Below are 17,400 nucleotides of genomic sequence, written 5' to 3'. Positions count from 1 at the left end.
TAGTGTTAGGGTTAGACTTAGCTTTAGGGGTTAATCCATTTATTAGAATAGCGGTGAGCTCCGATCGGAAGATTAGGGGTTAATAATTGAAGTTAGGTGTCGGCGATGTTAGGGAGGGCAGATTAGGGGTTAATACTATTTATGATAGGGTTAGTGAGGCGGATTAGGGGTTAATAACTTTATTATAGTAGCGCTCAGGTCCTCTCGGCAGATTAGGGGTTAATAAGTGTAGGCAGGTGTCGGCGACGTTGTGGGGGGCAGGTTAGGGGTTAATAAATATAATATAGGGGTCGGCGGTGTTAGGGGTAGCAGATTAGGGGTACATAGGGATAACGTAGGTGGCGGCGGTTTACGGAGCGGCAGATTAGGGGTTAATAATAATATGCAGGGGTCAGCGATAGCGGGGGCGGCAGAATAGGGGTTAATAAGTGTAAGGTTAGGGGTGTTTAGACTCGGGGTAGATGTTAGAGTGTTAGGTGCAGATGTAGGAAGTGTTTCCCCATAGCAAACAATGGGGCTGCGTTAGGAGCTGAACGCTGCTTTTTTGCAGGTGTTAGGTTTTTTTTCAGCTCAAACAGCCCCATTGTTTCCTATGGGGGAATCGTGCACGAGCACGTTTTTGAGGCCGGCCGCGTCCGTAAGCAACTCTGGTATCGAGAGTTGCTTTTGCGGTAAAAATGCTCTACGCTCCTTTTTTGGAGCCTAACGCAGCATTTGTTTGAACTCTCGATACCAGAGTTAAATTTATGGTGCGGCCAGAAAAAAGCCCGCGGAGCGTTAACAGCCCTTTTACCGCCGAACTCCAAATCTAGGCCTTAGTTATTTGTGTTGTCGGGGGTTGGCGGTTTAGGAGTTATAGTTTAATTAGGTTTATTGCGATGTGGGGGGTTGGCAGTTTAGGGGCTAATATTTTAATTATGTTATTTGCAGATTCGGGGTTAATTACTTTATTATTTTCCGATGTTGGCGGTTTCGGTGTTTCTTAATACTTTGTGCGGGAAGTTAGTTTTTTTTTAACTTCTTGTTAGTTATCTAGAGCACTAGATAACAGCACTATTACCTGTCATGTAGTGCTACAGATGCTACCTAGGTATCTCTATAACACATAATATTATACATTAGCAAGAGCACTAGATAACAGCACTATTACCTGCCATGTAGTGCTACAGATACTACCTAGGTATCTCTATAACACAAAATATTATACATTAGCAAGAGCACTAGATAACAGCACTATTACCTGTGATGTAGTGCTACAGATACTACCTAGGTATCTCTATAACACACAATATTAAACATTAGCAAGAGCACTAGATAACAGCACTATAACCTGTCATGTAGGGCTATAGATACTACCTAGGTATCTCTATAACACACAATATTATACATTAGCAGGAGCACTAGATAACAGCACTATTACCGGTCATGTAGTGCTACAGATGCTACCTAGGTATCTCTATAACACAATATTATACATTAGCAAGAGCACTAGATAACAGCACTATTACCTGTCATGTAGTGATACAGATGCTACCTAGGTATCTCTATAACACACATTATACATTAGCAAGAGCACTAGATAACAGCACTATTACCTGTCATGTAGTGATACAGATGCTACCTAGGTATCTCTATAACACACATTATACATTAGCAAGAGCACTAGATAACAGCACTATTGCCTGTCATGAAGTACTACAGATGCTACCTAGGTATCTCTATAACACACATTATACATTAGCAAGAGCACTAGATAACAGCACTATTACCTGTCATGTAGTGATACAGATGCTACCTAGGTATCTCTATAACACACATTATACATTAGCAAGAGCACTAGATAACAGCACTATTGCCTGTCATGAAGTACTACAGATGCTACCTAGGTATCTCTATAACACAATATTATACATTAGCAAGAGCACTAGATAACAGCACTATAACCTGTCATGAAGTGCTACAGATGCTACCTAGGTATCTCTATAACACAATATTATACATTAGCAAGAGCACTACATAACAACACTATTACCTGTCATGTAGGGCTACAGATACTACCTAGGTATCTCTATAACACACAATATTATACATTAGCAAGAGCACTAGATAGCACTATAACCTGTTATGTAGTGCTACAGATGCTACCTAGGTATCTCTATAACACATAATATTATACATTAGCAAGAGCACTAGATAACAGCACTATTACCTGTCATATAGTGCTACAGATACTACCTAGGTATCTCTATAACACACAATATTATACATTAGCAAGAGCACTAGATAACAGCACTATTACCTGTCATGTAGTGATACAGATGCTACCTAGGTATCTCTATAACACACAATATTATACATTAGCAAGAGCACTAGATAACAGCACTATTACCTGTGATGTAGTGCTACAGATACTACCTAGGTATCTCTATAACACAATATTATACATTAGCAAGAGCACTAGGTAACAGCACTATTACCTGTCATGTATTGCTACAGATACTATCTAGGTATCTCTATAACACATTAGCAAGAGCACTAGATAACAGCACTATAACCTGTCATGTAGGGCTATAGATACTACCTAGGTATCTCTATAACACACAATATTATACATTAGCAAAAGCACTAGATAACAGCACTATTACCTGTCATGTAGTTCTACAGATGCTACCTAGGTATCTCTATAACACAATATTATACATTAGCAAGAGCACTAGATAACAGCACTATTACCTGTCATGTAGTTCTATAGATACTACCTAGGTATCTCTATAACACATAATATTATACATTAGCAAGAGCACTAGATAACAGCACTATTACCTGTCATGTAGTGCTACAGATACTACCTAGGTATCTCTATAACACCCAATATTATACATTAGCAAGAGCACTAGATAACAGCACTATTACCTGTCATGTAGTTCTATAGATACTACCTAGGTATCTCTATAACACATAATATTATACATTAGCAAGAGCACTAGATAACAGCACTATTACCTGTCATGTAGTGCTACAGATACTACCTAGGTATCTCTATAACACACAATATTATACATTAGCAAGAGCACTAGATAACAGCACTATTACCTGCCATGTAGTGCTACAGATACTACCTAGGTATCTCTATAACACCCAATATTATACATTAGCAAGAGCACTAGATAACAGCACTATTACCTGTCATGTAGTGCTACAGATACTACCTAGGTATCTCTATAACACACAATACTATACATTAGTAAGAGCACTAGATAACAGCACTATTACCTGCCATGTAGTGCTACAGATACTACCTAGGTATCTCTATAACACACAATATTATACATTAGCAAGAGCACTAGATAACAGCACTATTACCTGCCATGTAGTGCTACAGATACTACCTAGGTATCTCTATAACACCCAATATTATACATTAGCAAGAGCACTAGATAACAGCACTATTACCTGCCATGTAGTGCTACAGATACTACCTAGGTATCTCTATAACACACAATATTATACATTAGCAAGAGCACTAGATAACAGCACTATTACCTGCCATGTAGTGCTATAGATACTACCTAGGTATCTCTATAACACAATATTATACATTAGTAAGAGCACTAGATAACAGCACTATTACCTGTCATGCAGTGCTACAGATACTACCTAGGTATCTCTATATAACACAATATTATACATTAGCAAGAGCACTAGATAACAGCACTATTACCTGTCATGTAGTGCTACAGATGGTATCTAGGTATCTCATAACACCCAATATTATACATTAGCAAGAGCACTAGATAACAGCACTATTACCTGTCATGTAGTGCTACAGATACTACCTAGGTATCTCTATATAACACAATATTATACATTAGCAATAGCACTAGATAACAGCACTATTACCTGTCATGTAGTGCTACAGATACTACCTAGGTATCTCTATAACATACAATGTTATACATTAGCAAGAGCACTAGATAACAGCACTATTACCTGTCATGTAGTGCTACAGATACTACCTAGGTATCTCTATAACATACAATATTATACATTAGCAAGAGCACTAGATAACAGCACTATTACCTGTCATGTAGTGCTACAGATACTACCTAGGTATCTCTATAACACACAATATTATACATTAGTAAGAGCACTAGACGGCAGCACTATTTCCTGTCATGTAGTGCTACAGATACTACCTAGGTATCTCTATAACACAATATTATACATTAGCAAGATCACTAGATAACAGCACTATTACCTGTCATGTAGTGCTACAGATGCTACCTAGGTATCTCTATAACACACAATATTATACATTAGCAAGAGCACTAGATAACAGCACTATTACCTGTCATGTAGTGCTACAGATACTACCTAGGTATCTCTATAACACAATATTATACATTAGCAAGAGCACTAGATAACAGCACTATTACCTGTCATGTAGTGCTACAGATGCTACCTAGGTATCTCTATAACACACAATATTATACATTAGCACGAGCACTAGATAACAGCACTATTACCTGTCATGTAGTGCTACAGATACTACATAGGTATCTCTATAACACAATATTATACATTAGCAAGAGCACTAGATAACAGCACTATTACCTGTCATGTAGTGCTACAGATACTACATAGGTATCTCTATAACACACAATATTATACATTAGCAAGAGCACTAGATAACAGCACTATTACCTGTCATGTAGTGCTACAGATACTACCTAGGTATCTCTATAACACATAATATTATACATTAGCAAGAGCACTAGATAATAGCACTATTATGTGTCATGTAGTGCTACAGATACTACCTAGGTATCTTTATAACACACAATATTATACAGTAGCAACAGCACTAAATAACAGAACTATTACCTGTCATGTGCTACAGATACTACCTAGGTATCTCTATAACACAATATTATACATTAGCAAGATCACTAGATAACAGCACTATTACCTGTCATGTAGTGCAACAGATACTACCTAGGTATCTCTATAACACAATATTATACATTAGCAAGAGCACTAGATAACAGCACTATTACCTGTCATGTAGTGCTACAGATACTACATAGGTATCTCTATAACACAATATTATACATTAGCAAGAGCACTAGATAACAGCACTATTACCTGTCATGTAGTGCTACAGATACTACCTAGGTATCTCTATAACACACAATATTATACATTAGCAAGAGCACTAGATAACAACACTATTACCTGTCATGTAGTGCAACAGATACTACCTAGGTATCTCTATAACACACAATATTATACATTAGCAAGAGCACTAGATAACAGCACTATTACCTGTCATGTAGTGCTACAGATACTACCTAGGTATCTCTATAACACACAATATTATACATTAGCAAGAGCACTAGATAACAACACTATTACCTGTCATGTAGTGCTACAGATACTACCTAGGTATCTCTATAACACACAATATTATACATTAGCAAGAGCACTAGATAACAACACTATTACCTGTCATGTAGTGCAACAGATACTACCTAGGTATCTCTATAACACAATATTATACATTAGCAAGAGCACTAGATAACAGCACTATTACCTGTCATGTAGTGCAACAGATACTACCTAGGTATCTCTATAACACAATATTATACATTAGCAAGAGCACTAGATAACAGCACTATTACCTGTCATGTAGTGCTATAGATACTACCTAGGTATCTCTATAACACAATATTATACATTAGCAAGAGCACTAGATAACAGCACTATTACCCGTCATGTAGTGCTACAGATACTACCTAGGTATCTGTATAACACACAATATTATACATTAGCAAGAGCACTAGATAACAGCACTATTACCTGTCATGTAGTGCTACAGATACTACCTAGGTATCTCTATAACACACAATATTAAACATTAGCAAGAGCACTAGATAACAGCACTATAACCTGTCATGTAGGGCTACAGATACTACCTAGGTATCTCTATAACACACAATATTAAACATTAGCAAGAGCATTAGATAACAGCACTATTACCTGTCATGTAGTGCTACAGATACTACCTAGGTATCTCTATAACACACAATATTATACATTAGCAAGAGCACTAGATAACAGAACTATTACCTGTCATGTAGTGCTACAGATACTAACTAGGTATCTCTATAACACACAATATTATACATTAGCAAGAGCACTAGATAACAGCACTATTACCTGCCATGTAGTGCTACAGATACTACCTAGGTATCTCTTCAACACATAATATTATACATTAGCAAGAGCACTAGATAACAGCACTATTACCTGTCATGTAGTGTTACAGATACTAACTAGGTATCTCTATAACACATAATATTATACATTAGCAAGAGCACTAGATAACAGCACTATTACCTGTCATGTAGTGCTACAGATACTACCTAGGTATCTCTATAACACACAATATTATACATTAGCAAGAGCACTAGATAACAGCACTATTACCTGTCATGTAGTGCTACAGATACTACCTAGGTATCTCTATAACACAATATTATACATTAGCAAGAGCACTAGATAACAGAACTATTACCTGTCATGTAGTGTTACAGATACTAACTAGGTATCTCTATAACACATAATATTATACATTAGCAAGAGCACTAGATAACAGCACTATTACCTGTCATGTAGTGCTACAGATACTACCTAGGTATCTCTATATAACACAATATTATACATTAGCAAGAGCACTAGATAACAGCACTATTACCTGTCATGTAGTGCAACAGATGCCACCTTGATATCTCTTCAACACAGAATATCATGGGAACAAAGCAAATTTGATAATAGAAGTAAATTGGATTTTTTTTTTTAAATTGTATGCTCTTTATTATAAAATCACAAAAGAAAAATTATTTTTATCATAGTTCTTTTATGTTGAAATTATTTTTATTTCCATATCTCAGCATAAATAACAGTGTATACATCCTGAGAGCAATAATTACAGTGCCTCAGACAATGTGTCATCTTAAATCAACATGGGAACATTTTTAACTCATAAATCCTTAACACTGATCTATGATAGATATCATGAGTAATGAACATTAACAAACCTAAATAAAAAAGAAAATAAAAATAAGAATACAAATAAACATTAAATCATGTCTGTGTTATCTATCAATTATGTCTGGGATCTAAGCTGAGTGCGTCGTTTGGCCAATTTATAACTATGTGCATATAGTTTGTAGAGTTTTTACCATAATCTTCTATTTGTGGATTCTATTACCTGACCGTCATTGTTGAATGCATTATCCAATAAAACCATATTTTGTTAAACTGTATAGTGTCTCCTTGTATCCATGCTACCCTTTCCGATAGTGTGTATATGTCTTTTATTTTGTCTAGTACTTCTTTCCAAGTAGGGGGACCTTCCTTCCAGTGCCTCGCTATGCACACTCTAGTGGTCGTGCAAAGTATTTTAATGAATTTATTAATGGTAGGGTTCAGGTTGGGCAATCGCCTATGAAGAAGTGCTTGGTCTATGGTTAGTACTATCCGTTCGTCTAAAACTTTACTGAGGAGATCATTGAGCATTCTCCAAATATTTTTGATGGGTTCGCAGTCCCACCACATATGTCTATAAGAACCCTGTATCCCACATCCTCTATAGCATAATTTGGACTTATTTATTGAATAGTGTGATGTTTTTAGGGGCGTAAGATACCAACGAAATGTTGTTTTTATAGTATTTTCCCTATGGTCCGCACTAATGAGCCCCTTACAGGATTCGAAATATAATTGGTCCCATTCATCTTTTGAAATATGATCTGCCCCGTCTTCTTCCCATTTTATCGCTATGGACGATTTCTCGGTGTAATGTGTGTCCTGAATTGCTATATAAAGTTTAGAAATGAGCTGCTTTTCCCTAGTCGGGTTTGAGCATATTCTTTCCATGGCTGTGGGTGGGTGTTTCCCACGGGAGATATCATACTTATTAAGGGCAGAAGAGATTTGGAGGTATAGGAACCAATGTAGTTTGAGTGGGGTTATTAGCTCCTGAAGGTGATTGAATGAAATTATTTGTGAGTGGATGAGAAAGTCTGCCACCCTGTAAAGACCTTTATTAGCCCACTTATCTAATGTGTTGTGAGTTTCCTTGGGAAGCAGGAGTCTGATCGGTTTGACCCAGGTGCCTAGAGGCAACATCGTTGGGTGCTTTGTTAATTGTTCCCAGTGTGAAAGTGTATCTAATGTTGAGGGTAGGCTACGGCTATCTTGGTGTATATCTTTCTTGGAGTTCCACAGAAGGTCATCCGTGTAATCCAATTCTATGCTGTCAGTTTCTATTTTTGTCCAGAGAATCTCTCTTAGTGGTTTCTGGAGGAGTGAGGCTTGTGCTGTCCTAGCTGCTAAATAGTAAGCTTGTAAGTGTGGTATTCCTACTCCACCTAGACGTCTGTGTCTAGTTAATGTATGAGATGCTATCCTAGCATTACCATCTCCTCTTAAGAATGAGATTAGTTCTGATTGTAGTTTCTGGAGCTCCGAGGAAGGGACCCTGATCGGCAGTGCTCTAAAGAGGTATAAGATCCTCGGGAGCACATTCATTTTTATGGACGAAAGGCGCCCGTACCATGAGAAGGTCCCCTTCCTCCAGGATCCAAGATCTCGTCTAATAGATTGAAATAGTGGGGTATAATTTAGCTTGTACAAATCATCGTGAATGTCTGATATTTTTGTCCCTAGGTAGGTGAGCGAGCTCTTGACCCATTTAATATTGAAGTTGATTTCTATCAGTTTTTTGGCATGGGGGGTTAGTGCTAGTGGTAGGGCCTCACATTTGTCAACATTTATCTTATACCCCGAAATCTCTGCAAAGTTTTGTAGGATCTGATAAAGGTTAGTCAGGGAGTTGAATGGGTCTGTCAGGGTCAATAAGACGTCATCCGCAAAGAGCGAGAGCTTATATTCTGATTTACGGATCTTTACCCCTTTAATATCGTTTGCGTTTCTAATGGCTGCTGCTAGTGGTTCCATGCATAGGGCGAACAGGAGTGGTGAGAGGGGACAACCTTGTCTTGTACCGTTCTTTATGTCTATGGTCCTGGACATGTAGCCTGCTGCACTAACCGTTGCTTTAGGGTTTGAATATATCCCCTTTAGAGCTTTCATAAATGAACCCTCAAAACCCATTGTGGTGAGTATTTGGAACATATAGGTCCAGTCTATTCGATCGAACGCCTTCTCTGCGTCCAGTGAAAGGAGCAGAGAAGGCGTTCCTTTCCTTTTCAGGTGGTCAGTTAGGTCTATAGTTCTACGCACGTTATCTGGGGCTTCCCTACCCTTAATAAAACCCACCTGGTCGGGGTGGACCAGGCGGGGTAGTAGCGTCTGGAGTCTGTTTGCCAGGATTTTTGTCAAGATCTTGAGATCCTGATTGATCAACGATATGGGTCTATAATTATTACACCACCTAGGGTCCCTTCCTGGTTTTGGGATGACTATAATCTTGGCTCGGAGTAGATCAATGGGAATATCGGAACCTATCATGATGTCATTGTATAATTTCTGTAGGTGGGTTATTAGGGGTGTTTTAAATAACTTGTAGTACTCGCTGGGTAGGCCATCGGGGCCTGCCGCTTTGCCTGCTTTTAGTTCCTTTATGACATTGAGGATTTCTTGTACAGAAATCTCCGCATTAAGGATATCATTCTCCTCAGGAGTGATAGTAGGAAGGTTAGCTTGATTTAAGAATCTAGATAATAGTCTGTGTGTCTTGTCAGTGTGATGTACTTTTTGCCCATCATATAATGACTCGTAATAGTTTGCAAATATATTAGCTATTTCTTGGGGATTCGACGTCTGAGTGCCCTCTTGGGTGTATAGATTGGTTATAGAATATAATTTTGTTCTATTTCGAAGTTTATTGGCTAGATATCTATCCGGCTTATTAGAGTATAAAAAGTAGTTTGCTTTTAGTTTTTGGAGGGCTCTCATCGCCGAATCGTTTAAGATTTTTGACAGAAGTTTTCTTTTAGCCTGGAGGGTTCTAAATGTGATGTTAGATAGCGTGTTTTTGTGCTGGGTTTCTAATGTAGAGATTTCTGAGTGAAGTTGTTTAATGTTTCTATTAGCTATGGTGGTGATCCTAGCTTTTTCCTTTGTCAGAATCCCCCTAATAAATGGCTTATGTGCAGCCCATGGGTTGAGTGAGTTAACGGTGGAATCAACATTGGTAGACCAGTATTCTTTCATTAATTTTCCTAACTCAGTGTGAAATTGTTTGTTGTGGAGTATGGAGGGGTCAAATGTCCAGGACTTCTGACGTTGATTATCAATTAGCCCTGTCATGGATAGTTGGACTATCGAATGGTCTGACCAGACACAAGGGTGGATATTAGAAGTAATAATATTCGGTATCAAGGTCTGACTAGTCCATATATAATCCAATTTTGTGTAGCTGTTGTGGGCATGTGAATAAAATGTATGGTCTGTTGTGTTACCAAACAATGTTTCCCATGTGTCCAGTAAGTTGTGTTCTGACATTGATTCCCTTATAGATTTCACTATGGATAATAGCCTAAGTTGTTTATTTGAGGGTTTAGTTATCGTCTTAGAATAATGAGTAGAGATATTGATGTTAAAGTCTCCACCAAGTATAATTCTGGAGTGGGACCATTGTGTTAACATATGGGAGATCTGTCGAAAAAAGGTGTGTTGCCCTTCATTTGGGGCATATACGTTGCAAAGTGTGATTTTCATACCTTGTGTGCGGCCCCTGACAATGAGGAACCTTCCCTCAGTGTCTCTTATGACCTCATCAGTTTCGAATTGTAGGGAAGAATGCAAAAGTATTGAGACCCCTCTTTTTTTCTGTTCTATTGTGGAGTGGAAGTGGGTTGGATAGTGTCGGTGCCAGTATTTAGGGATCAGGGTTTGTGTGAAATGTGTCTCCTGGAGAAAGATGATCTTAGCTTTCAATTTTATATATTGGGTAAGGGCCATCTTACGTTTGATATTGGTGTTAAGGCCTCTCACATTGTGTGAGAGAATAATGAGGTCATTGGTCATAGGAGTTGAGTGTGTAGCTATGTCTTATGGTAACAGTCCTACAAGTGAATGGTAGGTATGGTATCAGTCGGTATTTATACTCTGTCTGACAAACATTTAAAGGCCACACAAACATGAGAACATAAATAAAAAATAAACTTATTAACATGTAAACCTTGAAACATAAAAATCTCGTATTAAAATACAAAAAATTGAACATTCAACTAGATGTAGGGAGCTGCCATGACCGCCACCCCGAGGCGACATTAGAGAGAAAGAGAGAGAAAAGAAGAAAATAGGGTAGAATCAGCCCAGGGCAGCGGCCACAGGCAATAGGAATATGACTAATGCTTAAGCCTCTTTCATTTTTCTGATAAAAGTGGAGCTTGTAGAAGCAGAGTTAAGTCTAAACATGATAAACAAGACAAAACCTAATAATCAAGGGTTTAATCACTCCTAGTCCGTATGAAAGGTCTAGTCTTGGCAGCTGTAAGGGAAAAATATTACTTTCTGCAAGTCAAATGCAGGGAGGGGGGGAAGGGAAAAAGAGAAGAGAGGAATAAGTTCATCAGATTATACTCATCTGATCAAAAATTTGCTTCCATCTCGGATCTTGCAGTAGGAGCTTTCTTGCTATCTAGAGTCACCAGTCACTTTGGTCTTTTTTTTTGTTATCATAGTTCTTTTAAAGGGACAGTAAAGTCAAAATTAAACTTTCATGATTCAGATAGAGCAGCAATTTTAAACAACTTTCCAATTTACTTCTGTTATCAAATTTGCTTTGTTCTTTTGGTATCTTTTATTGAACAGTAAAACTAGGTAGGCTCATAACAGCTCAGGAGTGTGCACGTGTCTTTAGTACTCTATGGCAGCTGTGTTTCGCAACTTTATTTGTAGCTTTGTTATACAATGTTGCAAAACACAGCTGCCATAGAGTACTGAAGACACGTGCACACTCCTGAGCTCTTATGAGCCTACCTAGTTTTACTGTTCAATAAAAGATACCAAGAGAACAAAGTAAATTTGATAACAGAAGGAAATTGGTGCTGCTCAATCTGAATCATGAGTTTATTTGTGACTTTACTGTCCCTTTAAGCCACCTCAGTGAGCTGACTTGTCCTCCCCTCTTTCTAATGTAAAATGAGAGCTAAAAGTACAATCTATGCACTTTACCTGACTCAGGTGTGATAAAAATGCAATGGGTATGGTCAATGTTTTCACATAGATAAGTGACAGCTATTTAATCACAAAATGACACAGGAAGTCTGATTTATACCTTTTGTCATGTACATAATGTTTGTATTAAATTGATCATCTCATATTATATTTGTACCTGTAGGATTCCTCAGTAAAATTACATACAAATGCAGGTCACAAAAGTAACATACAGCCCATTACTCACTCTCATACTGAGCAATAAAACAGCTATAAGGAAAATAAAAAAACTTAAAATCCCATCAGTATAAAACTAAACTCTCACACAAATAATTAACTAAACACAATTAGATATAAACACACTCTGTGCATTTAATAAAAGTGACAATTTCAGTCACACAGATTTACTTACAGAATCGGATGCAGGTCGGTTGTATAAAAATGCCGATAACAGAGAATATCTGTAGAGAGTTTAATACATCCATAGCGCTGACTGATTGCAAATTTGCAAAATACAATATCCGATCTGTGCAACTAACTAATTAGTGTACAGACAGGGACACCCGCAATTCTATATCCACCAAAGTAGACCCTCCCTCCCGTCACTGATAACTGCTGATTGGCTGCTATGAAAAGTGTTACTTGACACACCCTAGCCTTATTTCCCACCCCTTTTAGTACCAAGTGAGAAGTGAAGTTGATTTAAAAGACAGATATTGTCCCGGCGCTTTTCTAAACAGCTAGAGGTTATATAGAGCAGTGTATACTGTCTGATCTGTACATATAACTACATATACATAGTACTGACTAACTGAGGCTAGAGGTTATACAGAGCAGTGTATACTGTCTGATATAACTACATATACATAGTACTGACTAACTGAGACTAGAGGTTATACAGAGCAGTGTATACTGTCTAATCTGTACATATAACTACATATACATAGTACTGACCAGGGGCGGTTCTACACAGGGGCCCACAGGGGCCAGTGCCCCTGTAAAAATGTCCCTGGCCCCCCTGTGGCCCCCATGAGCTGGCCACTGAGCTGACTGAAAAATACCGGACAAGATCAAGGCTATTTATGTGCTTCCCTGTCCATGAAATGCTGTCTAGTCAAAGCGTGGGGTTAACAAAGTGAAGTAAAACTTGTGCCCCCTCCCCTTTCAGAGATGTGCTACAGTTCCTGTGTTGTTGTGGGGGCGGGGCGTCTTAGGTCTGCAGACAAGAGTTCCAGAAGTGTCACTGGTTGGTTTTGCAGACGTTCTCTCTAGCCTGTACACTGCCAGAACAGAAGAGATGTAAGTCTGCCCTCTCACCTCCACAACTCTATAATGACTGCTGGAGTGTTTTCCTTATTTTTCTAATGTATGTAAATAACTATTTGACACCATTTTCATTGAATGTGCTATCTGAACTATGTAGCACTAGTTAAGTGCATAGTCTTTTTTTTTTAAATTTTCTTTTTTTCTACTCAGTGTGTGTATGTGTGTGTGTATATGTGTGTGTGTGTGTGTGTGTGTGTATATATCTACAGGCAAAGATTGGTGTCTGTGCACTCTCACCAAGATCCAACGACTACCAGGGTGCTGTGTGGTGAATGATAAAGAAGCAAAAAGAAGCACTCACTGGATTTTCATCAAAAAGTGATCAAAACTTTAATGTAGATTGTGACGTTTCGGGACACGTCAGAGGAAGGGACTGTTGCTGTCCTGAAACGTCACAATCTACTTTAAAGTTTTGATCACTTTTTGATGAAAATCCAGTGAGTGCTTCTTTTTGCTTCTTTATATATATATATATATATATATATATATATATATATATATATATATATATATATATATGAGTGTGTATGTATGTATGTATGTATGTATGTATGTGTGTGTGTGTGTGTGTGTGTGTGTGTGTGTGTGTGTGTATATATATATATATACTGTATATGTGTGTATGTGTGTGTGTGTGTATATATGTTTATGGTTGTGTGTGTATATATATATAAATATGTGTGTATATGTGTGTGCATGTATATATGTGTGTGTATGTATGTGTGTATATGTGTGTGCATGTATATATGTGTGTGTATATGTGTTTGTGTATGTATGTGCGTATGTATATATATATGCAAAATAGAAATGGCTGCAGCACTCCAAGTTGTTTTTTTATAACATTTTTATTACAAGCAGTGAAATACAGGCGAGAAAGGGCAGAAGCCCGAAACGTCGCCTGTATTTCACTGCTTGTAATAAAAATGTTATAAAAAAACAACTTGGAGTGCTGCAGCCATTTCTATTTTGCATATTAATACCTGTAAAGGTGAGACAGCGGCTGCTTGCACCCTTACCGAGGACAGAATTGGTGCTGGACGTTAACTTGTTTGTATGTATATATATATATATATATATATATATATATATATATATATATATATATATATATATATATAGTGTGTGTGTGTGTGTGTGTGTGTGTGTGTGTGTGTGTATGTATGTATGTGTATATATATATATATATATATATATATATATATATATATATATATATATATATATATATAGAGAGAGAGAGAGAGATATACATACATATATACACATACACACATACATATATATATATATATATACACATACACACACACACACACACAAATTATACATATATATACATTTATACACACACACGGACACACATATATATATATATATATCATTTGTTTCCGTTTTTTAATGTGCCCCCTGATTAAACACTGGCCCCACCTTGGCCCCCCCAGTAAAATTTGTCTAGAACCGCCACTGGTACTGACTAACTGAGACTAGGGGTTATATAGAGCAGTGTATACTGTCTGATATAACTACATATACATAGTACTGACTGAGACTAGAGGTTATACAGAGCAGTGTATACTGTCTGATCTGTACATATAACTACATATACATAGTACTAACTGAGACTATAGGTTATACAGAGCAGTGTATACTGTCTGATCTGTACATATAACTACATATACATAGTACTGACTGACTGAGACTAGAGGTTACACAGAGCAGTGTATACTGTCTGATCTGTACATATAACTACATATACATAGTACTGACTGACTGAGACTAGAGGTTATACAGAGCAGTGTATACTGTCTGATCTGTACATATAACTACATATACATAGTACTAACTGAGACTATAGGTTATACAGAGCAGTGTATACTGTCTGATCTGTACTTATAACTACATATACATAGTACTGACTGACTGAGGCTAGAGGTTACACAGAGCAGTGTATACTGTCTGATATAACTACATATACATAGTACTGACTGACTGAGGCTGGAGGTTACACAGAGCAGTGTATACTGTCTGATATAACTACATATACATAGTACTGACTAACTGAGACTAGAGGTTACACAGAGCAGTGTATACTGTCTGATCTGTACGTATAAACTACATATACATAGTATTGACTGACTGAGACTAGAGGTTATACAGAGCAGTGTATACTGTCTGAAATAACTACATATACATAGTACTGACTAACTGAGACTATAGGTTACACAGAGCAGTGTATACTGTCTAATCTGTACATATAACTACATATACATAGTACTGACTGACTGAGACTATAGGTTACACAGAGCAGTGTATACTGTCTGATATAACTACATATACATAGTACTGACTAACTGAGACTATAGGTTACACAGAGCAGTGTATACTGACTGATATAACTACATATACATAGTACTGACTGACTGAGACTAGAGGTTATACAGAGCAGTGTATACTGTCTGATCTGTACGTATAACTACATATACATAGTACGGACTAACTGAGGCTAGAGGTTATACAGAGCAGTGTATACTGTCTGATATAACTACATATACATAGTACTGACTGACTGAGACTAGAGGTTATACAGAGCAGTGTATACTGTCTGATCTGTACATATAACAACATATACATAGTACTGACTGACTGAGACTAGAGGTTATACAGAGCAGTGTATACTGTCTGATCTGTACATATAACTACAAATACATAGTACTGACTGACTGAGGTTAGAGGTTATACAGAGCAGTGTATACTGTCTGATCTGTACATATAACTACATATACATAGTACTGACTGACTGAGACTAGAGGTTACACAGAGCAGTGTATACTGTCTGATCTGTACATATAACTACATATACATAGTACTGACTGACTGAGACTAGAGGTTATACAGAGCAGTGTATACTGTCTGATATAACTACATATACATAGTACTGACTAACTGAGACTAGAGGTTACACAGAGCAGTGTATACTGTCTGATATAACTACATATACATAGTACTGACTAACTGAGACTAGAGGTTACACAGAGCAGTGTATACTGTCTGATCTGTACATATAACTACATATACATAGTACTGACTGAGACTAGAGGTTATACAGAGCAGTGTATACTGTCTGATCTGTACATATAACTACATATACATAGTACTAACTGAGACTAGAGGTTACACAGAGCAGTGTATACTGTCTGATATAACTACATATACATAGTACTGACTAACTGAGACTAGAGGTTATACAGAGCAGTGTATACTGTCTGATCTGTACATATAACTACATATACATAGTACTGACTGACTGAGACTAGAGGTTACACAGAGCAGTGTATACTGTCTGATCTGTACATATAACTACATATACATAGTACTAACTGAGACTAGAGGTTACACAGAGCAGTGTATACTGTCTGATATAACTACATATACATAGTACTGACTGACTGAGGCTGGAGGTTATACAGAGCAGTGTATACTGTCTGATATAACTACATATACATAGTACTGACTTACTGAGACTAGAGGTTATACAGAGCAGTGTATACTGTCTGATCTGTACATATAACTACATATACATAGTACTGACTGACTGAGACTATAGGTTATACAGAGCAGTGTATACTGTCTGATCTGTACATATAACTACATATACATAGTACTGACTGAGACTAGAGGTTATACAAAGCAGTGTATACTGTCTGATCTGTCACAAATAATTAACTAAACACAATTAGATATAAACACACTCTGTGCATTTAATAAAAGTGACAATTTCAGTCACACAGATTTACTTACAGAATCGGATGCAGGTCGGTTGTATAAAAATGCCGATAACAGAGAATATCTGTAGAGAGTTTAATACATCCATAGCGCTGACTG

General features: G+C 37.3%; 1 protein-coding gene across 1 annotated transcript in view; it reads right to left on the bottom strand.

Moving 5' to 3' along the window:
* LOC128652831 (uncharacterized) overlaps positions 1-13,059 on the bottom strand; it is a 303,688-nt gene extending 290,629 nt beyond the window's left edge. The window contains exon 1 of the mRNA XM_053705795.1: positions 12,605-13,059. Coding sequence (XP_053561770.1) covers positions 12,605-12,677 — 73 coding nt within the window. The 5' untranslated portion in view covers positions 12,678-13,059. The remainder of the gene's footprint in view (positions 1-12,604) is intronic.
* Between the last annotated feature and the right edge of the window lie 4,341 nt (positions 13,060-17,400).

The sequence above is a fragment of the Bombina bombina genome, chromosome 3 (genome assembly GCF_027579735.1).
Source record: "Bombina bombina isolate aBomBom1 chromosome 3, aBomBom1.pri, whole genome shotgun sequence".
In the NCBI taxonomy this organism is placed as follows: Eukaryota; Metazoa; Chordata; class Amphibia; order Anura; family Bombinatoridae; genus Bombina; species Bombina bombina.
This window is presented reverse-complemented; position numbering and strand designations above follow the sequence as displayed.